The 23,038-nt window shown below is 40.0% G+C and overlaps 1 protein-coding gene across 6 annotated transcripts in view; it reads right to left on the reverse strand.

Moving 5' to 3' along the window:
• Positions 1 to 23,038, reverse strand: part of LOC129778206 (all trans-polyprenyl-diphosphate synthase PDSS1) — a 247,833-nt gene that overhangs the window by 40,663 nt on the left and 184,132 nt on the right. For all 6 annotated transcript variants that reach the window (XM_055784969.1, XM_055784961.1, XM_055784980.1 and 3 more), the window contains one exon: positions 10,331 to 10,420. In XM_055784969.1, the coding sequence (XP_055640944.1) occupies positions 10,331 to 10,420 (90 nt within the window). The remainder of the gene's footprint in view (positions 1 to 10,330; positions 10,421 to 23,038) is intronic.

Below are 23,038 nucleotides of genomic sequence, written 5' to 3' on the forward strand. Positions count from 1 at the left end.
GCAGGTGGGTACATCTTATCTTGTTGGATCATTGGCGATGACACTGCCCAGGAAATCAACTTTGAGGAAGGGCTCCCTCCATCATAAAACTCTTTTACGACGTAGAAGTAATATTCTTGGATCGGCTGAATTGATTCAGACCTTTAACGACGATTTCGACGTGACCCAAGTTGACCAGGTGGCGATTAGAATAGAGCGACTTGATGAGCTCTGGGAAAAATTTGAGGTTGTCCAAGATGAAATCGAAGTAATTGAGGATGAGGAACAAGAATTCTCGGAAACTCGCCAACGATTTCAAGATCATTACTTCGAACTGAAGGCAGCTCTAGTTAGGAAACTTCCCCAACGTGATCCCACACCAACTGTTAGACAGCCCTCGTTTTTACCCCCTGCTCCTCAAACCATGTCCGTTAAACTTCCTGAATTGAAGATACCGGAATTCCGCGGTCATCCGGAAGAGTGGATAGAGTTCTACGATTTGTTCAAATCCGTAATTCATTGTAACACTCCACTCTCGAACGTTCAAAAACTCCATTACTTGCGTGGTTCGCTCAAGGGTGAAGCTTCTCGCTTGATTTCATCCTTTTCGATTACTGGAGACAACTACTTGATAGCTTGGAAGACGGTATGCGACCGTTATGAGAACACGAATTTTCTTATCAAACAGCACATGTCTGCCATCTTGAAAATCAATTCCATAAAGAAGGAGTCTTCATCGGCATTGGCTGAGTTAGCTGATGAGTTCAATCGTCATGTCGGAATTCTCAATAAGCTCGAGGAAGGAAATGCTCATTGGAACTCCTTCCTAGTGGAACGTCTAAGTAGTCTGTTAGATGAGAAATCACTGATGGCTTGGGAGAGTCAGTGTAAGGAGGAAGAAAAACCGAGATATGAAGATCTCCTCGATTTTATGCACAAAAGATCTCGCACACTACAGAAATGTAAATCTACATGTAATCCATCCAGTAGTGTGTCTGTAAAATCTTATAGAGGAAAACCTTCCTCCTCCCACGTGGCCTCTGAAAATGTAAATAAGTGTTTGAGTTGCAAGCAATTACATCCTTTGATCCAGTGTGAGACGTTTCTGATGTTATCACCTAACAATCGGCTTGATTTCGCTAAACGACACCGACTATGTATCAATTGCTTACGGAGCGGACACATCGCAAAGGATTGTAGGAGCAGTATGTGCAGAACATGTGGAAAAAGACATCATAGCCTGCTCCATCTTCCACCGTTGATGTCAGCGTCGTCAGTTGTTGATGCGGCGGATGTTGAACAATCACCCAGCACGTCCCAAGCGTGCACCGTTATCTTCCCTGCATTGTCGACAAACTCTCGAGCAGGAATTTCGTACTCGGTCGCGCAAGCACCACCGGAGGTGTTGTCACGTTCGGTACCCCAGGCAATCGCGTCGATATCTGAAACCAATCCGTCGTCTGTCGTCACTGTTGACCCCCCTTCTTCGTCGTCGGTAGGTTCGTTCGATAATCTCGAGAATAAACATCTTCCATATTGCCCTCAGGAACCAGCCACCTCCTTTACACAATCATGCAATGGACGTGAAATCACAGTATTTTTATCAACAGCCGTCATTCGTGTGCGCGATGTGAATAACTGCTATCACTTTGCGCGGGCTCTTCTGAACAGTGGTTCACAGTCCAATTTCATTTCTGAAACACTTTGTCAGAAGTTGAATCTAAAGCGAACCCGTATCAATCTGCCTGTCAGTTGAATCGGACAAGCAACTGTGAGCGTCCATTTCAAAGTTAATGTTATGCTTGCATCACGTTTTGGGGGATTCGAAGAGCAGCTGCCATGCTTGGTATTGCCAAAACTTACCGTTAACCTCCCCAGTCGTAGTTTCGATATTTCTCGGTGGAATGTCCCTCGTAACTTGCCGTTAGCTGATCCGAGATTCAATATTTGTCATGGGATCGACCTGATTATAGGGGCGGAACTATTTTACACTCTTCTTGAGTCGCAACAAATAACGCTAACTGATCAATGTCCTATTCTACAGAAAACCGTATTTGGGTACGTTGTCTCTGGAAAGGCTGCAATCCAGAAGGACGAGACGGTTGTGTGCCACGTGACCACCGATCAAGATCTCAACTCCCAACTCGAACGTATGTGGGAGGTTGAGGATTTCGACGAGGGAAAGACGCTAACCCAAGAAGAGCAGTACGTCGAAGATCACTTCCAGCGCACTGTGACGCGAGATGAAACTGGACGGTATACGGTGCGGCTACCGCTGAGGGAATCTCTAATTCCACTTCTTGGCGATTCCTACAGATCAGCTGTAAACAGATTCTCGATGATGGGAAAACGAACGTTTTGCTGTGGACAATACGCTCCGGGAAGAATATACGAAATTTATGGAGGAGTACATACAGCTGGGGCATATGGAGGAATATTCTCGTGTCGCGGGCCCGCAGTTCTGTCTCCCTCATCATGCTATCCGTCGGCCTGACAGCACAACGACAAAAACGAGGGTCGTTTTTGATGCTAGCAGTAAATCTCACGGTCAACTCTCATTGAACGAAATCCTGTTTACTGGACCCACTGTTCAGCCAACCTTACTTGCAACGGTCGTCAACTTTCGGATCCCACGGTACGTGTTCTCAGCTGATGCCGAGAAAATGTTCAGGCAAGTGTGGACGCACCCAGACGATCGAAAATTTTTGAAGGTCGTTTGGAGGTCGAGCTCTACGCTGCCACTGAAGCTGTAACAATTGAAAACCGTAACATATGGACTCGCATGTTCACCATACCAAGCAGCACGTGTATTGAACAAGCTCGCTGAGGACGAAGGAGATCGATATCCACTTGCTGCACTCGTAGTCAAGAAACGATTTTACGTCGACGATGTCCTGGCAGGAGGAGATAATATCGAAGAAGTTGCTGAGACCTGTCGTCAATTACAGGATCTTCTTGCTCAAGGAGGATTCACTCTTCGAAAATGGTGTGCCAACGATCCGAGTGTGTTGCAGCACATTCCCCAAGAATTTTGGGGGACTTCTCCCCAATTGGAAATTGGCCGCAGTGCGATCACGAAAGCCCTTGGATTATTGTGGAATCCGAGAACCGATCGATTTGGATTCCAGGTGCCTTCTCTTCGATGTTATCACCAAGCGTACTGTAGTGTCCGAAATGTCGAGGTTGTTCGACCCTCTTGGCCTTTTGGGGCCAGTCGTAATCAGTGCCAGAATGTTCGTGCAAGGATTGTGGGCGAAACGGCTGGATTGGGATGAACAATTACCAGCGCATGAAAATCGGTGGTGGCAAGCTTTCCGTGATGAATTGGAACAACTAAAACAGATCACCGTACCAAGGTGCGTGTTTCCTGAGAACCGTCGAGAGTATAAATTGCACTGCTTTTGTGATGCATCATCGAGAGGTTATGGATGCTGTGTGTATGTCGTCGGATCGGATGCCGAAGAAAACCGGCTCCTGATAGCGAAGTCAAAAGATGCTCCTCTTCGCGGTTTATCCATACCCAGGCTGGAGTTGTGTGCTGCAGTATTGGGTAGCCAATTGGTGTACAATCTGATAACGAATACAGACTTTTCGAACTCAGTAGTTTTTTGGACAGACAGCACAGTTGTTCTCCACTGGATTCGTTCACCACCACACGAATGGAAGGTGTTTGTATCGAATCGTATAGCAGAGATTCAGCGCCTTACCAGAGGTGCTACGTGGAATTACGTCTCTTCTGAGCTCAATCCAGCGGATCGCATATCCAGAGGAACTCAACCAAGTCAAATTAATAATGATTCTTTGTGGTGGCATGGGCCACCATTCCTCACACGACCTGCAGATACATGGCCAACAATCCCACCATTATTCTCTTCTTCCAGCGACATCGAGCAGGAGAAACGTCCAATTGTCGTGTTAGCAGCAGTAGAAATTGATGATTCCATCTTCGAGCGATTTTCGGAGTTAGGAAAGCTGTGAAGATCGTCGCTGTTTGTATAAGATTCAGTAATAACTGCCGACGTGCGAAAGCAGAACGATGTACCGGCAGTATAACTCCAGCAGAAGTAGACACAGCGTTGAAGTCAATGGTGCGATTGGCTCAGGCGATCTCCTTTTCAAAAGAAATTCATCAACTTAAACGCAACAAACTCGACACATCTCACCCAATTGAATTTGATGCCAAATCACCTCTAAGAAATTTGAACTTATTTCTCGATAATTATGATATTTTACGCATTAACGGACGATTGAGTAATACTGCTGGTCCATATGATTCTAAGTATCCACTGATTTTGCCAGCAAATCACCGTTTGAGTTTTTTGATCGCACATTCTCTACACTTGAGGACGGCGCATTGGCGACAATGCGCCAGAGATTCTGGCCTCTGCGAGGTAGAGACTTGGTTCGGAAGGTGGTTCGTAATTGCATCACCTGTTTTCGTTGTCGACCCACCGAGTGCCACCAGCAAATGGCACCACTACCAGCAGCCAGAGTAATCCCATCGCGAGTATTTTCGAAAACAGGACTTGACTACTGCGGGCCATTCAATGTTCGTCCGCTGTATGGAAGGGGGGCGAGCATAAAAATGTACGTGGCGGTTAAAGCGGTACATTTCGAGATCGTTCCCGACCTCACGACGGCCGCGTGTATCAATGCGATCAAACGGTTCGTAGCTCGACGCGGGCGGTTAATCGAGCTACATTGTGATAACGCGACAGCTTTCGTCGGAGCTGATCGCGAATTGGCTACATTACGTCGGCAGTACCTCGACCAGTTCAAGTCGAATGAATGGAAGAATTATTGCGTCGATTCTGGGATAAGCTTCTTCTTCATTCCGGCTCGTTCCCCGCACTTCGGGGGTTTGTGGGAAGCCGGAGTGAAATCATTTAAATTTCACTTTCGTCGTATTTTTGGTGGACATTCTTACACTTTGGACGAATTTTCCACGGCAACTATCCATATTGAAGGCATCCTGAACTCCCGGCCTCTCACACCCCTAACGGACCACCCAGATGACCTTGCTGTTTTGACGCCCGGTCATTTTTTAATTGGAGAACCAATGTTTTCGATTCCCGAACCTGATGTCATTAATATAAACACGAATCGACTTTCTCGTTTACAGACAATGCGACGCTCTGTATAGGATTTCTGGAATCGGTGGTCCAGAGACTACGTCAGCCAGCTCCATCAACGCTCAAAGTGGAAAAGGGCAACCACGAACATTCAGGTGGGAGCCTCAGTCTTGCTGAAGCAGAGTAATCTTCCTCCATTCTTGTGGAATCTTGGCAGAATCGTGGAAACGTACGCCGGCCAAGACGAACTAGTTAGAGTGGTTCTAGTGCGGACGAGCCATGGACACTACAAACGAGCTGTGACGGAGATCAGTGTACTACCATTAGATGCCACGGATGCTGCTAATAATGAAGATCAACAACCAACAGATGAGCAACTACCAAAACAGTAATGTTGAAACGGACCGTTTCAACGGGGCCGTGTGTGTTTCAGAAGAGAATTTTTTGTACAATTATATCAGTGTACGATGTACGATGAGTTAGGCACTAAAATCCAATTATACATTACCACAGTGTACTCAGTTAAGTACACACAGTTCGAAAACTGTGACAGGAAGTAATCTATTACCACATTGTTACTATTGTTTCACACACATATATAAAGGACATGAAGGCAATAAATTGTTGTTGTAATATCAGTTCGAATATATCCTCCAAGCTATCAACATCTATCCAGGAGTTTTTATTTAATTCGCAAGTTCCACGAGTCTCCCGAGTCCGAAGTTCGGTAGTCGAAAAAGTTTATTTTATTTCAAGTTCTAGGATTGTGCGGGATTTCGGCGAAACAGTGTCGCGAACATTGTTCTTTATCTCAAAACATTAGACCCGTATTTTTTTTATATTTCTATTAGGATCCCCATTTCCATTTTAGGGGGGTTCGAAAAATCAATTTCTTCCACTTTTTTCCAAAAATGACTTGTTTTCAAAAATTCATTACTTTTGAACCACTGAACCGATTCAGATGATCGACATATCAAATTGATGTCAATAAACTAGCTATAAACTAGAGGATTTTTTACAGAACATATCTCAATATCAAAGATGCAATTTTTTCGTTTTTGAGTTGTGATTTTTCAAAGTTAATGGTTGGTTCGAAAAAACAATTTTCTCCCCTTTTTCCCACTACTAAAAATTCAGAACTTTTGAACTACCGAACCGATTTAGATGATCGACACATCAAATAGAAGCTTATGAGTTAGTATATTGACGAATTTCATGCCAACTCGACTGGCAGTTGGCAGCACCTTCTCAGATAGCAGTGAAGCGTTGTGGGTGTAAAGACATGGGTCATTTAAGCAACTTTGCATACTTGAAGTATTCGAAAAATAATTGAACAACTTTTTGAAGAAAGCCAAATTTTTCTTCTTAAATTTTTACAAAAAATTATAACTTAAAAACTATGATACCTACAAAATTCATGTGAAAGGATAAAATGAAGGAAAATGTTTAAATTGTTTTTACATAAACGGGTGCACTATGTGCACATCGTCCGATGTATGGAAAACTTGTTGGAAATTTTAAAGGCAATTTATATCTATTTCTTTCAGAATTTTGAAAACATATGTTTTCGAGAAAAATGAATTTTAATTTTCAAATTTTTTTTTTTCAATGAAATGTTTTTCCAAATTTTTTTTTCATAATTTTTAATGAAAACCAAAATAAATTCCTACATTCCATTCTTTGACCAAAATTTTGTAGGTCTATTTTTTTTGTAGGTACATATACATATATATATATATACATATATATATATACATAAATATATATATATATATATATATATATATATATATATATATATATATATATATATATATATATATATATATATATATATATATATACAGAAAAAAGTTAGGGCTATTTTTATCTATTTTTTCAGAATTTTAAAAGCATATGTTTTCGAGAAAAATGAATTTTAATTTTCAAAATATTTTTTTTCAATGAAATTTTTTTCCAAAAAATCTTTGAAAATCTTTGAAAATCTTTGGTAAAAAATGAAAACCTAAGTCATTTCCTACATTTCATTCTCTGACTATTTTTTTGTAGATGTTATAGTTTTTAAATTCAGATTTTTCGAAAAAAAAGTTGAAAAAAACTCAAAATAAAAAAAAAACTACAAAAAAAATAGACCTACAAAATTTTGGTCAAAGAATGGAATGTAGGAATTTATTTTGGTTATTTTTTATTTATATTTGTTATATTTGGTTAAAAATTATGAAAAAAAAATTTGGAAAAAAATGAAATGAAAAAAAAAAATATTTTGAAAATTAAACTTCATTTTTCTCGAAAACATATGTTTTCAAAATTCTGAAAGAAATAGATATAAATTGCCTTTAAAATTTCCAACAAGTTGTATGGAAAACTTGTTGGAAATTTTAAAGGCAATTCGGACGATGTGCACATAGTGCACCCGTGGGCGAGTGGTTAGCGTCTTACATTATCATGCCGGGTGTTCGGGTTCGATTCCCGTTCTGGCCGGGGGATTTTTCGTCAAAGAATTTCCTTCGACGTGCACTGTGGTCACGCGTATTCTAGAGCTTGCCCCTCGGAATACATTCAAGGCGTGTTATTTGGCTTAAGAAATCTCAACTAAGTATTAATAAATGACGCTAGTTAATGCATACGTTGAGACGGCAAAAGTTCCACAGGGAACGTTAACGCCATTCAAGAAGAAGACGATGTGCACATTTATATGGAAAAAGTTTTTCAAACAGCAACTTGTTCATGTTTTTCTTTGAAAAAATGCTATTAATGTTCAATTCGTAGCATCTTTTTGTATAAATTATCGCATTTTAAATGGTCTGCTAACTTTTCTCTGTTTAGAAACATGTCAAGAACATGTCAAACGTGAGAATTTACACACAAAAATGGTACGAGCAAAACATATTTTTTTCAGGAGTCTTCATACAAAAATGACATACCGTTAAGTCGCCATTCACCGTGCGTGCCCCCTTCACCGTGCATTTTCGAAATATGTTCCAATATTTTTTCGAAATAGTGGGAAAATACCCCACTTTTGCATTTATGTTACCAAAAATAGTATGGAAACTTTGATATGGGGCATAGTTGCGATCAAAATCCTTTTGAAGTCTCGTTTTGACGTTTTTGTTTGTCTACATCCGAAGCAATTAACTCTCCATCAGCGTCCCTGCGAAGAAAAGTGGCAAAAGCGTTTTTGAAATTTTAGTGTTTAAAATACTTGTTGCATGGGGTTTTCTCCTGTTTTACCGTACAATCGCAGCTTCATATATGTTTTTGAGGCTGCGCATCAAATATAGAAGAAAATTGTGTTTACATTGACTTTTCATCAAAACAAAAATGCACGGTGAATGGATCCTTCGTAAAACAGAATTCACCATTCACCGTGCATTGAAATTTTGTAATACATAAACGACAATTTGTCTAATTTTTTATAGAATGAGCCAATATAAACTCCAAAAGAAGCACTACTCCACAGATGATTTGGAGAAAGCAATCGATTCTGTTCAACGTGGAGTATCGATGAGATCCGCGAGCCGGGAATTCAACATACCGGTACAGACGATTTGCAACAAGCTTCAATACAAATATCCTCCAGAACTTGTAAACGGAAGATTTTGAAGTGGATTGAAAATTCTGCTCGTTATGTTCTTCCAATTACAATTAAAAGGTTCCGGATCTGTGTGGGACAACGTGGGCGTCTTATGAAGTTGAAAACTCTATTCAACTTCAACCCTGGATCCTTGGGAAAAAATCAAAACTTCATCGAAAGACATCCTCAAGTCTCCGCCAGTAACAAAGCGTCAACTAAGGAATTGGTTCCAGGGAGTGCATAAGCAGTTCCTGGCTCACCAAAATTTGGATGGATTTCGTAAAGAGACAATATTCCACGATTAGTTTTAACAGAATTGAATTTGATACTCCTTTAAATAAATATCATACATTATTTTTTTCACAAAAAAATTTTACGACTAAATATAAACCATAAATCATAAACTTCATTTGATGATTTCATCTTTCCTAATTGAACTAGGATAAAAACTCTAAATGCACGGTGAATGGAGCCCTAGGTGCACGGTAAATGGTGACATAAAACGGTGATAGACGACAATAAAATGTTCCGGAAAAATGTTCAAAGCAACTTATTTTTGATCAGAATCCTTAAATGTCTTATTTTTCTGAGAATTTCTATGCGAGGAGAAAGCATTCTATGGTATCTGTAAGTGCGATTAGCATTTTGTTATTACATCAAAGACTAAAATTACACAAAATTTGCTTAAATGCACGGTGAATGGCGACTTACCGGTATATTCCAAAAACTATGAAAGATAAAAATTTGATGTCTTCGACAAAAGTTTATATTTTAACAAGATCTAAAACTTTGTCGAATACACTATATCGCTATCTTGATATCGAGATATGTTATGTAGAAAAATCCTCAGCTTTCAAGAAAAAATATTTTAAAAATATAGCGCCTTCTAGTAAATAAATAAATGTACCATTTTTCATAATGAAAAACATACGATTTGAGATTTATGCAAGTAAATCTGACAGTTGGATCTGTTCAAATGGGTAATGATATTTTTCTTCTTCTTCTTGAATTATAGAGACTTTAACTTTTAGAGTTCGTTCGTCTCTAGCCCTGAGAAGAGCCCTTGTGAAAAAAGTAAACTCTACTTCAAACTCTTTCCCGACCTGCCTTGAAAGATACACTCCATTGCCGTTCGACGCTCGTCAGCAAACCAAGCCCGCTTTCCACAACATCAAACGACTTTCTTGTGATCTTCTTCTTTTGTCCGTCACTGTACATCCAACAGTGCCATCAATCTGACCAACAACCAATTATCTCAGATCGAATTCAAACTTTGTTCATTCGTCAAACGTTTGAATTCTCTTCCTCAACTGAGTGGTTGATTGTTCCAATTCTAATGCATTCCATGTTTGAGCAGTGATTTTCCCCACGTAATCTTTTAACTCACAGTAGTAGCGACATACAGCCACATTAAATAATAATTAAACAAAATGCATATTCAGAGGCTGACTCAGATCTCGTGTTACACGATTCTTTCATGTCTCGCACCGTTTGCTTGTATCACCGTTTCTATCTACCGATAATCATAACGCTATCATTTCGAAGCTTTGGTAGCGAGTGAAACACTGCCATATACGCATACGCATGATCATCAATAAGCGATCACGTAATTCATTCGCCAGCCGTGTCTCGATGTCACCAAGAGCCAAACACGACTCGATTATCAAATCTATTCTTAATGATGATGCACTGAATTTAGACTCACCTGACTGAGGATGTGTGTCACTTCGTCGTGTTTTAGGCGGGCCAACAGCATTGATGCAACAGCGAGAACATAGTCGCCGGCTTGTGTCACCTGTGAATACAACAAAAAAAATTATGTAACAATGATAGACACAACGCAACATTATTAACCACACCCTCGCCACACTCGCGCCAGGAATCTTCACCCCAAGGACGTTCGACCTATTGTTCACCTCTAATTAGCCTATTAAATCTTCCTTATCCAAAAAGCCCTACTATTATAAGGGCTTCGGTCGCTGCATAGCTCCCACAATCATTATGCTAATTGTGTACAATTATCGCGTGCGGCCCATTAATGCACTCGATGCAGTTGCACATTATTGTTGTAATCGACATGTAAATGATCTTTGTCTGTTGATTTTGGTACCACCAATAATCCGCCCTCTTTACCGGAACACTTTCGGCAATCGTTGCCACCTTGTTTCAATTGAAACCAAAAAAAATCAGGTGCGAAGAATATGTCAATGTAAGCTACACCGCCCCACCGCCCCGTTAATCGCATCCTAATATAGCCAGCAACAACGCATTGCGTACGCGCGAGTGTTTATGGCGAGAAGAAAGCGAATTCATTGCTTCATTCATCGGAAAGTAAAATCCCACGCTGTAAGTGTCGATCGGGCTGCTTCTGTGTTGAAATGACAACCATTTGCTCGACACGTGTTTGTTTCTTTTTTTTTTATAGACTACCTAAGTGTCAATAGCATATGCGTTGTGAGACCTGGCCCGGTTTTAAGTTGCGGCAAATTAAAGATTCGAACACATTGGAGATTCATCAATCGAAGGGCCCATCCCACATCCCAAAGCCATGCGGCGCTAGGAAGCTTGGAATGCTATCGACACATCCAGATCAGTTGAGGAGTTGATGTCATCTGTCGTTCGCTAGCGCCATCGCAATCGGACGCTAATTTGAATGAGTTAATCCGCTGTTAAATACCCAAACCCAACGTTGTTGTCCCGTACGAACGTCCGAACCGGATCACAGTCCTCCGGTGGCCAGCGCGGGTAAGCGGATCTTGATAGGCACTCGACACCACAATTCAAATTAGCAAAACAATTGTTGTGCGGATAGCGACAGCAGAAGCGGCAAGCTCGTGATCGCCGCAGGTTAATTAGGGAGCTATTTGGTATGCCACAGGTGTACCTTGGTTGTGTGCTTCTGCGTGCCGTCGTGTACCTTTTTCCAAAGTGGAATTGGAGTGGAGGTGGCAGACACTGGAATTCGGTAGCAAATTTGGCGCTCAATGGAACAATCAATTAGTCGTCAATGCATTTATGTGGCAGCCGTTTAAATCTCGATGACGAAAGAAATTATAAATCCCCTTCACCTGACCAAAATCTCAAGAAGAATTCCGCAGTTGCAATGAACGAACGATACTTGGGCTGCACCGAGAAAGTGAGAAACGTCATCACTGCAAATGTGCGAATGTGTAATCATGCAAACTTCACCACAAGTAGGTACATATCACCATTTATATAGTTCATTAAAACCGCCTCAAGCCGGGCAAAGACAGGACAGGTGAGAGACGAAAAAGAAGAGAGACAGTTCAGCCGACAAAGATTGAAGACGCGCAAGTGAAGCTAAAGAGAAAGTAGTTGCTGTCAGAAAACGGCTAAATGGTACGCAGAGAAAGTGAGAAGGAATTTTAGCATTCGGTTTTTCAGAGTGCAGAATTTTTGGGAGTATGAACATTACGAATATCTCCGTGCGATGTACCCTTCATCAAAATCAATAGTATTTTCAAGGTCAATGGAAATTTTACTTTTTGCGTTTCATTGATTTGGTTCATCTTAATTCTTTATAAGGCCGTTGAAACTAGGCAACGAATCGACTTCAACTTCAGAGAACATAATCATTACATAAGAAATAACATATATTTACTTTTGAAAAAAAAAACTAGAAGTGAAAAACTGTGATAGAACCGCATGGTGGACTTAGGTCTTAGGTCTCTCCAAACCCCGACAATTGGAATCATCGGTCGATAGCGGCGTTCGTGAGCATTCGATAGCAAAACTGCTGCTTTGACCAAAAAATGCGGATCCGTTCAGTCTGGCGACAGAAAAGAAATGGGATTGGGAGAGAAGTGCTTAGTGCTTGAAGAAGAACTTAGTGCATGTTCATGTCACTTCGCGATCATAACTAAAAAGATTTCTTCCTCTTCTTTCCTTCTCTTTTTTCTTTTTGTTGAATTATAGAGATATTAAACGTTTGTAGTTCGTTCGTCTCTAGCCCCGAGAAGGGGACAACTCAAACAAAACTATTTCTCCACCTGCCTTGAAAAAGACATCTCATTGCCGTTCGACGCTCCTCAGCAGAGATGCAAGGTTTGAGAAGATATGCCCTCATTTTCAAGACATTTGATTTCGTAAAGACATTATGAAATATGTGAAGACATTATATGATTGTATATGTGATTTTTTCAGAGATATAATTTCCATAAAATTCTAAATACAGGGGAACTTCCCGCGATATAATGACAATCGATATAAAGTACATTTTACTTTAATACACATTAACTTCGATTGATTCAACAATATGCATCTTTACTTACAAAGCAAATATGTTGATTTCAATTGAATTTGAAAATTGTTCCATCCAATCAATAATTTAATCAATACAAACAAATGCTTACTAAGCCAACGTTATTCCCACGTCAAACTTGCGGTTATATCATAGATATAACCCGCCCATTTTATAATTTAAAGATATTAAATCGCTCGTTTTAATTACATTTTCCATAAAACGCATTACAGAATAAAAATCATGATTATATCAATAACTGCTTCCAAATGACATGTTTCTTCTTTTTAAATGGCAATAAAGTTCCTAGGAGACTTCGCCGTTTTAACGTAGTATTACTTGCATCATTTTTACTAGTACCTAGATGACCCGGCAAACTTCGTCCGCCCAAAATTTGGTTTGGTTTTATCAATACCTTCAAACATTCTCGTTTTCTTACTATGAGCAAGTTCATGGGTCCAATCGCAGAACTGTTCATTGATTGATCTTCTATTCGTCCCCATTGAATTTACTTTTTACTATAAAATTCATAGCATTTCTAACAAAACTCATCATTATAAAATCAGATTATTTTCAGACACAATACTCGTTCAAGATTTTTCAACCACCTGCAAATAAAATGTTTCTCCGCTACATGGAATAAACATATTTTAAAGAAAATATGATAGAATAAAGACAGCCCTAAATCGGACAATTCCTTCCTCGACTTCTGCTCTTATCAACACATCTAGCGATCCTTTTTTTTTTTTGTATACAGGGTGTGTCACATCAAATTGCATCACGGAAAAAACGCTGTAGAAATTTAATTTTTAGGAATTATATCTTCAGCTTTCGCTTATAATCATATAAGAGTGTATAGATCACGTTGGCCATGCTTCACTGTCAATTTTTCGTAAATTTGGAAAAATGTCGTCGAACGAAAAAGAGCGTCGTGAATTAATCCTGCGCACTCATTTCGAGAATCCGGAGTTGTCACATCGGGACATAGGTAAGATGCTGGGAATCGTCCAATCCACGGTCAGCAGAGTACTAAAACGATACTTCGAGAACCTAACCATCGACCGGAAGGTGAAGAACGGTAAAAATGGATGCTCCGTCAGTGAAAAAGATCACAAGCGCGTAGTTGAGCAGTTTAGACGGACCGAGAAGTTCGGTCCGGGATGTCGCCAATAAGCTGAATTTGTCAAGTTCATTCGTCCAGCGGGCCAAGCAGCGGGAGGGCCTGCGTACATACAAGGTTCAGAAGGCTCCTAACCGCGACGAAAGGCAAAACATGGTGGGGAAGACGCGAGCCCGGAAGCTGTACACCGAAATGCTGACGAAGCCGCATTGCCTGGTAATGGACGACGAAACCTACGTCAAAGCGGACTTTCGTCAGCTGCCGGGCCTGTTGTTCTTCTCCGCAGAGGACAAATTCAGCGTTCCGGAGGAGATTCGCAAGCAGAAACTATTCAAGTTTGCCAAGAAGTACATGGTGTGGCAAGCGATCTGCTCTTGCGGAAAGCGAAGCGCCCCCTTCGTGATGACCGGCACGGTAAACGGGCAGGTTTACCTTAAGGTGTGCCTACAGAAGCGCTTACAACCACTATTGAAGCAGCACGAGGGCCTGACCATCTTCTGGCCGGATCTCGCTTCGTGCCACTATTCAAAAGACGTGTTGGAGTGGTACGAAGCCAACGGGGTCACCTTCGTGCCAAAGGAAATGAACCCGCCCAACGCGCCGGAGCTTCGCCCAATAGAGAAATATTGGGCGATTATGAAGCAGGCCCTCCGGGAAAACCCAAAAGTTGTCAAATCGGAGGCGGACTTCAAGAGAAAAAGGATTTCTGTTCAAAAAAAACTACAACCTGACGTTGTACAGAACCTTATGGACGAGGTAAAGAGGAAGGTGCGAGCATACGGGCTTGGGCTCGAAGTATGAATAAAAAGAAAATGCCAAAAGTTGTTTAATAGTTTTTTTTACTGCCTAAAATTTTCAATAGGATCGGTCTACTGGGCGAATTTCTACAGCATTTTTTCCGTGATGCCATTTGATGTGACACACCCTTTAGATAGAAGAAGATATAGGAGTACGTTTCATCACATTAAAATCCATTTCGAGTTTCGAACAATGATCAATTTCGCTAGCGCAAACATCAAATGGACTAACAGCACTTGTCACTATGTAATTGTAAAACATATGGGAATTTAATTTTCCGAATTTTCCCTTCTTCCTTCAGAGCTTTCCGAAAATTTGCAATTGTCATGTTTGGTTGGAATATTTTTGGTTAAAATATGTGTAATATTTTGATGGGACTTCCTCTCCAGGGGAGGGGTGTCATACCATTATAGAAACATTTATCATACCCAAAAACCCTCACATCCCATATTGTGCTTGATTAGCTTTCAAGTTATGCAGAAATTTGTGTTTCATTTGTATGACAGCCCACCCTTAGAGAGCGGGAGGAGTATTCAACCACCATAGAAATATTTATTGCATCCTAAAACCTCCACATGCCAAATTTGGTTTCGTTTGCTTGATTAATTCTCGAGTAATTCAGAAATTTATGTTTCATTTGTATGGCAGCCTCCGCTTAGAGGGGGGGGGGGGGTGTGTGTGTGGAGAGTCTAACCATCATATAAACATTTATTGCACCCTACAACCTCCATATGCTTAATTCTGTTCCATTTGCTTGATTAGTTCTTGAGTTATGCAGAAATTTGTGTTTCATTTGTATGGCAGCCCCCCCTCAGAGAGAAGGGTGGAGAGTCTAACTATAATAGAAACATTTAGTACACCCTAATGGAACAAATTTGGTTCTATTTGCTTGAATAATTCTCGAGTAATGCATAAATTTGTGTTTCATTTGTATGGCAGCTCCCCCTTAGAGAGGGGGGGGTGGAGTCTAGCTACCATAGAAATATTTATTGCACCCTAAAACCTCAATGTGCCTAATTTGGTTTCATTTGCTTGAATAATTCTCGAGTAATGCAGAATTTTGTGTTTCATTTGTATGGCAGCCCCCCCCTTAGAGAGGGGGGAGGTGTCTCAAACTATCACGAAAACTATCCCCGGGCCCAAAAACCCCTACATACCAATTTTCATGTTGATCGGTTCAGTAGTTTCCGAGTCCATAAAAATCAGACAGACAAACAGAAATCCATTTTTATAGCTTTTATATATATATATATATATATATATATATATATATATATATATATATATATATATATATACATATATATATATATATATATATATATATATATATATATAATATAGATTAGTTGAGATTTCTATGCCAAACAACACGCCTTGAATGCATTCTTAGTGGCGTTGGATTTCCGTTATCCATAGTTAATAGTATCATCATATGCTCCACGATTTTATTTTAGTCACATTAATGATTAAAGATGAACTCTTTGTCGTCGTTTGGCTGTTCCCAGCCACCATACCTCTTTTACCGTTCTAGTCGTTTGTCTGCTCTCAACCACCACAGCAAGAAACCATGCTAATCTTATATTTTACTCAACCAAGTATCAGTTTATGTTTTTCCTAAACGAAGTTTGGTGTCTAGTGAACCTGTTCACGGATCAATACGGTGTTCCTATGTGTAATAGATAACGGTGCTCAGTATCAAACAATGTAGTCTCACACAATATAACGCACAGTGCGTTGAATGCATAGGAATGTGGGACAAAAATCATAACAGCAGAATTTAGCCATTGTAACACTTCGTTGTGATGAAAAATATTGTTCATAAGTATCAGAACTACTGTTTGCATAAGTGTCTCAAGTAATTTGAATAATCGCATAAGTGTCTCAAGCGACAAAATCTTTGTTTTCCCAAAGCGAAAAGTTCTGATGATCTCGGACCACAGACATTATTGTTTGAGGAACCACTGGTTTAAGTGTTGAAGTAGTTGTTTTTAAAGAGTAAAATAATCGTTTGCATGAGTGTATCATGTAATCTAAATAATCTCATGTAAAAAAACCATTGTTTGTTAAAAGAGAAAAGTGCTGATCATTTCGGATACACATTGCTGGCATTAATTGCACATTTATTACATCAACGACAAAAGTGTCTCATATTCAACGGATAATAAAACTGAAATTATGTGTTGATTATACTGCATACGGTTTACTCTTGGAAAGGGTTTCGAAAGATTTCATAGTATACATAGTTTACAAAAAAATGAAAACAATGTTTATTTTTCATAATCTTGTATTTATCACTACTTTTTCAAGGAAAAATAATTCCGACCAGTACGACACCCATACCCAAATTTAATACTATATAATATAAAATATTTCAAAAACTGGAGGTTTAACCATTAAAATGATGTGTATATCATTATCTAAATAGAATGTATTGAAAGCTTGTTTTCGATTTTCAAAAGTAGCGAAAAGAAGTCTGCATGGTGGGCTACGAATGCGAGTTTCAGTCACCGTAGTTTGGAGAAGCAGCTCGTTTGGTAAGAAGTAATACTTTCCATTTCAATAGAACATCTCATGTTCAAAGAAGGAAACAGTTATATAAAATATCAGATTTCGCCAATTCTTCTCAATTCTCTGGACATTTCCAAATCATTCATGCTTCTGATTTTTGACGAAGGACTATGTCTTTCAATAAGAGTGTCTAATCATTAAACATGTCACGTTTTTATGAAATAGTTTTACCGTTATTTGCATATTTGCGTTATGTGATAGATGTTATAGCTATAATACAATGAAAAAGAAGAAAGTTCGCGTTGCATTGCTCGTATTAAAATAAAGAAACTATTTTTCACATATGACTAGCTTGTGTATTGTTCCCGCGAGGGTTAGAATGAATCATCAATCAACCAACTTCAACTGATTCTACAAAACCACCCAAACCATCGGCTCTTTTCAAGGGCTACTGAAATTTTCTACTGGAAAGCTAGTTCTGAAACGTTGATAAGTTCTAAAATATTAGTTTGGGGAACGAGAAAACCATTATTTTTGGATGAAATTCAAAATTGTTCGAATTGTCCGTTTTGGGTCAAAAAGGCATGGTTTTGTTGTAAAATTTGTTGTCGTTCGAAAAGTCGCTTCTCTCATAGAAGTTTTATCTTTTAATAAAAAAATCTAGTAATCGATTTTTACAATCTTCTCTTGTTTCCAATGACCTATCACTCAGGAAGTTTTGCATTGCGAGAAATCGATGGTAATCGCTTGGTTTCAGGCCTGGACTATATGGTGGATGCATTAAAACTTACCAACCAAGCTCCCGGAGTTTCTGGTGAGTCACTACAGACATGTGTGGCCTTGTGTTGTCGTGATGGAACACAACATCTCTTCTGTTGGTCAATTTTGGCCGTTCCTGGTCAATCACTAGTTTCAAATGGCCAGTTTTTGACCATTTGAAACTAGTGATTGAGTAGAGATCTGAATTAAGTGTTTGGTCATTCGCAAGCAACTCATAATAAATGATTCCGTTCAAATCTCATCACATACACAGTAGACCATTCTTGGTCGTTAGTCCTGGTTCGGTCACCGTTTGAGCTGGTTCATCACGCTTTGACCACGATCGTTTTCACACAATATTGTCGTACGTGACTCATTCCAGTCACCATCCATTTAAGAAATGGGTCAATTTCATCCCGTTTGGCCAAGGCTTCGCAAATGGTAATTCGATCCATCATGTTTTTTGGTGTTAATTGGTGTGGCACCCAAACATCAAGCTTCTTTTTGTATCCAGCTTTGCGCAAATGGTTTCAAACTGTTTTATGGTCGATATTTAGCTCCTGGTCGATGCTACGACTACTAACAGTCCGGTCAACTTCGATTATTTTTGTGATTTTATTGACATTTTCGACGACGGGTCTGCCTGTGCGAAGTGCATCTCTAACATCAAAAATTTCTGAACAGAATCAACGCAATCAAAATAACGCCTTATAAATATTATTCGACGCCCTGCCGGGCAACCTTAGGGATGTTGACCGAAACCTTAGCCATAATCGATGAAAAGATATAGATGTTAACATGTTCTTCAGATCTTTCGTGGTCTTGGCGATCAGCTGCTTCTCTGTTTGATCACAAAATTACTGGAGTAGATCCTACGTTTGTGGTTCATCCAGCAATTTTCTATCGGTCGCAACTGGGGGGATGAGCGAACTTCGACACGACGTCTATCTTCATTCGGTCCATCTCCTCCAGTGATTTGTTGTCAGTCGCCCTTTCTGGGTGATTGCCTGCTGCTCGGACACGGACTGACGGCTCCGCATAAAAATGTGGTCGTGTGCAACAGCTTTGCATTCCAGCCGGCCTTGGTTCGATCCCCATTGACATTGTATGGACTTTTTTTTTTTGGTACAATCCCAAAAGAAATAAAAGAAAAAAGATGTCTGCCCCCATACATACAAACAATTTTAGGCTCCAGCACACGAAAAATTATTAATTCTGTGGAAGATGAAATGTCTTCGGCCAACGCTAGTTTGGGTGTAGTACCCAAGAACCTTCACATGGCAAATTTGGCTCCATTTGTCGGATTAGTTCTCTAGTTATGCAGAAATTTGTGTTCCATTTGTATGGCAGACCACTCTTGGAGAGGGTTATGCGTGTCGAACCACCGTAGAATCATTTATTACCCCCTAAAACCTCCACATGCCTAATTTGGCTCCATCTGTTTGATTAGTTCTCGAGTTATGCAAAAGTTTGTGTTTCATTTGTGTGGCAGCCTCCACCTAGAGAGTGGGTAGAGATCTCGAACCACTAGAAGAATCTTCCCCGGCTCCAAAAACCGCTACGTACAAATTTTCACGCCGACCGGTTGAGTAATTTCCAAGTCCATAAGAATCAGACAGAAATCCATTCTTCTATTCATAGATTTCAGACTTTGAACTCATTGCATGACTTGAAACCTTGAATTAGTCGCCGCAGTACCTTAGATGGTTAGTGCTCCCGTGGCCGAGGGGTTAGCGTCACACATTATCATGCCGGGGGTTCCGGTCATAGTGGTTCCGGCCGGGAGTTTTTTTTATCAAAGAATTTCTTCCGACTTGCATTGAGGTCACGCGTATTCTAGAGCTTGCCACTCTAGAATATATTGAAGGCGTACTATTCGGCATAGGAATCTCAACTACACACAACTAATAAAAAAGACGCATGTACAACGGAATCAGTGCTTACGCGGGGGATGCGTGCCGCGTAAAAAAACATTCCAAAATTCCCAATTCCAAAATCCGCGTAAATTTCAAAATCCGTGTAAAAATCTAACAAACAGTGAATTATTAGTTTAAAATGCAACCCATATTCTAACAACTGATTTGTTTGCATTCTACAATCATGCTATCTGTTTCCTCTTTCATTTCTCAGCTATCAATCAGAGATACAATACAAACTTATTTCCTGAAAAGTCACATCAATTAGCACATTAAATCTGTTAACACTGGAATGACTTTTTACGCGGCTGATACGTGCCGTGTAAAACACCACGTAAATTTCGAAATCAGCGTAGAAAATCGCCTCAATTCCGAGATCCGTGTAAAAATAAACCGCGTCAATTCCTAAAACCGCGTAAAAACAGCGTAAAAAGGGGACTTCATTGTATTACCTAGGTCGAGAAGGCAAAAGTTCCACTGGGAACGTTAGTGCCATTCAATAAGAAGAAGAAGTAGCAGTCTTGATGACAAGAGCTGTTTCAATATTCTCTTTAGAACAGATCGGGTATCAAGTATCGGTCTGTAGATATTTGTATTTCCTTTCCTGCTAAAAGTATGCATGGAAAGCCTGCGAGCTGCTTTCAGACAATCGAGAAAACTGCTTGTAAAACTACACTCTTTTAAAATATGGTGCGTTTTGAAACTGATTGGTAATGGAAAAATTATTAATTAACAAGCAAAAATTTCCAATTTTAATTTATTCTGAAACCTTCTGAGTTCCTTGTGAAAAATTTGAAAAGCAAATCAACAGGTGCACAATGATTGATTAATAACCATTTCAGTCAAGGACTCGCTGCTCCAAATCGCAGGAAATGCACATCAAAATCCACAATTGCATTGTTACGATCATAACTCGATCCATCATCCGCATCACACCGCTATTCGTGATCACTTCATTTCCTGCTGCTCGAATCGCCATCCGGTGGATAAAAATTTTTCATTTTGTTGCAAAATTAACACCACCTCATCGCGCGGATCAATCACTGTCGCATATTTCGAAAAACGCCAAATATTAATTCGGCAGGCGACCCGAAGTGGGTCATGGAATGTGGATCCTGGTTGTAAAAAATACTCTGTCCGGGTGACTTTCGAGGGGGGCCCCAGAATGACAAATCGCGATGATTGAAACAAGTTGTTTACAGTTATGTTAATCATCGGAGCGCGCGCGCATTTCGGTGCCTTTTGTTTGGTAGATCTTTGGGTAGTTTTTTTTTCGGGGGTCGCAATCTATGTAAGCTAAGGGTAGTGCACATAAACCGAAACGCAACATTCTAATCTTATTTCAGGGATTTCGGAACCGGTCTTCGATGGTTTGGCTATAGTGCGACTCAAGGTCGACCGGTCGATCGCATTCGATCCGAATGATCGACACGCGCGCAACTTGCAACTTGCCTTCGAAGGCGGAAATGTCCGCGGGGCCCACCGCGAAGACCTTAAGCCATCTTCTCATCGGTGCATCTCAGCGATGACTGTTGTTGCGCTGTTGCGTTTTGATCAGTGGTGGACCCGATTCATCTCGTGTGCACGAGAAGCTACCCATACATAAGGGTTGTAGTATCTATGGCGTTGCTCGAGCAGAGAAATTAGCGCATAATGCGCCAAGGGCGCTAACTCATTTGCACTCTCCGAGTGCTACGCTACAATCAGCTGCCACCAGCGCGCACGATGAGCGTTTCGTTTTCGCCATTTGAGGAAAAATACGATTGGATTGGAGAAGGAGCTTGACCTGGAAATTATCGTGAAGGAAAATGTCAAACATTTATATCCACTTCGGTGCGAAACTATATTTCGCAGAGGACAGATCATTAAAGGTCAACAAAGAACCGATGCAGAATGGAGAATTTATTCGTATCGTGCCGGGGGTGTTAGATACGGTCCATTAACTCTCCACCTAAAAGCCGCACAGGTGGAAGAATCTTCTAATTTAGATACAAGATAAACTAGGTTGTCTTGTGACTGGCCGTAATGTGATGAATATTAGACCCGAAAAGTCGGTATTCTACCAACAACAGTGTTTGAGTTCAAAACACAGACTCTTTGACTTCCCAAAAGGTGCGAAATTTCGCTCGACAATCAATTCGATGTGACAAAAAGTGTCGAGCCGTGCAGTTAGTTTGATACCCTTGGAACGGTGAATCAGTCGAAATATCTACACGATCGTTTCTCGGAGACGGGATGTCTTTCGAATGTAAATAAGTTAGAAAATTGTTTTCCTATGAATATAAATATGCGAATAAAAACACGTCATAGCCCATGAAGAATGTGGCTCGTGATCACGCGTCCAAAAAATATTCCAGCATCAACACGGATTCATTCATCTAAATTACTTCTGTTTAACGATTTTTCATATGACCAATTTCAAGGCTACACGCGAATTTATGGGAGAAGGATTGACTCGAATTTCTTGAGGTGAATCATATGCTCGCGTGGTCGAGTGGTTAGCGTCACACCCAATGTCCTGGAAAAAAGGTAATGAAGATGGTGGAGTTTCGAGCGACATAGCATGCACTGTCATAACTATTTCCCAAATTGTGACGTCGATATTTGTGTTTATATTTGATTGCGATGTAAAAATGCAATTTTCAGTAAGTGTTTTATGAATTAAAAGAATATATTTCAGTGCAGTACCCGCTGATTATGAGTTTAATGTGATAGCATGCAGTGGATATTTGTAACATCACATCGAAAAAGACGGATGAAAGTGATATTTGTGTGCGCCATTTTCACTCCCCTATGTTCATAGGAACAAACGATCTTTTATCATTTCTACGAAACGATGTTGATAATTTTCAGGTTCTCAGTGTCGGTGTGTATGATGTGAGAAAATAGTCTTCAATTAACTAGCATTTCACTGAAAACCAAACATACGACTGCTCTATAGTTGTTTTTACCACATAAATAATATATAATATAGGTTACAAAACAATTGTCATCTGTTAGAAAACAAACAGTTGCAAGATTTCATGCGTGTTTTGGCTCAAATCGTCA

This window comes from Toxorhynchites rutilus, chromosome 1, assembly GCF_029784135.1.
Source record: "Toxorhynchites rutilus septentrionalis strain SRP chromosome 1, ASM2978413v1, whole genome shotgun sequence".
NCBI lineage: Eukaryota > Metazoa > Arthropoda > Insecta > Diptera > Culicidae > Toxorhynchites > Toxorhynchites rutilus.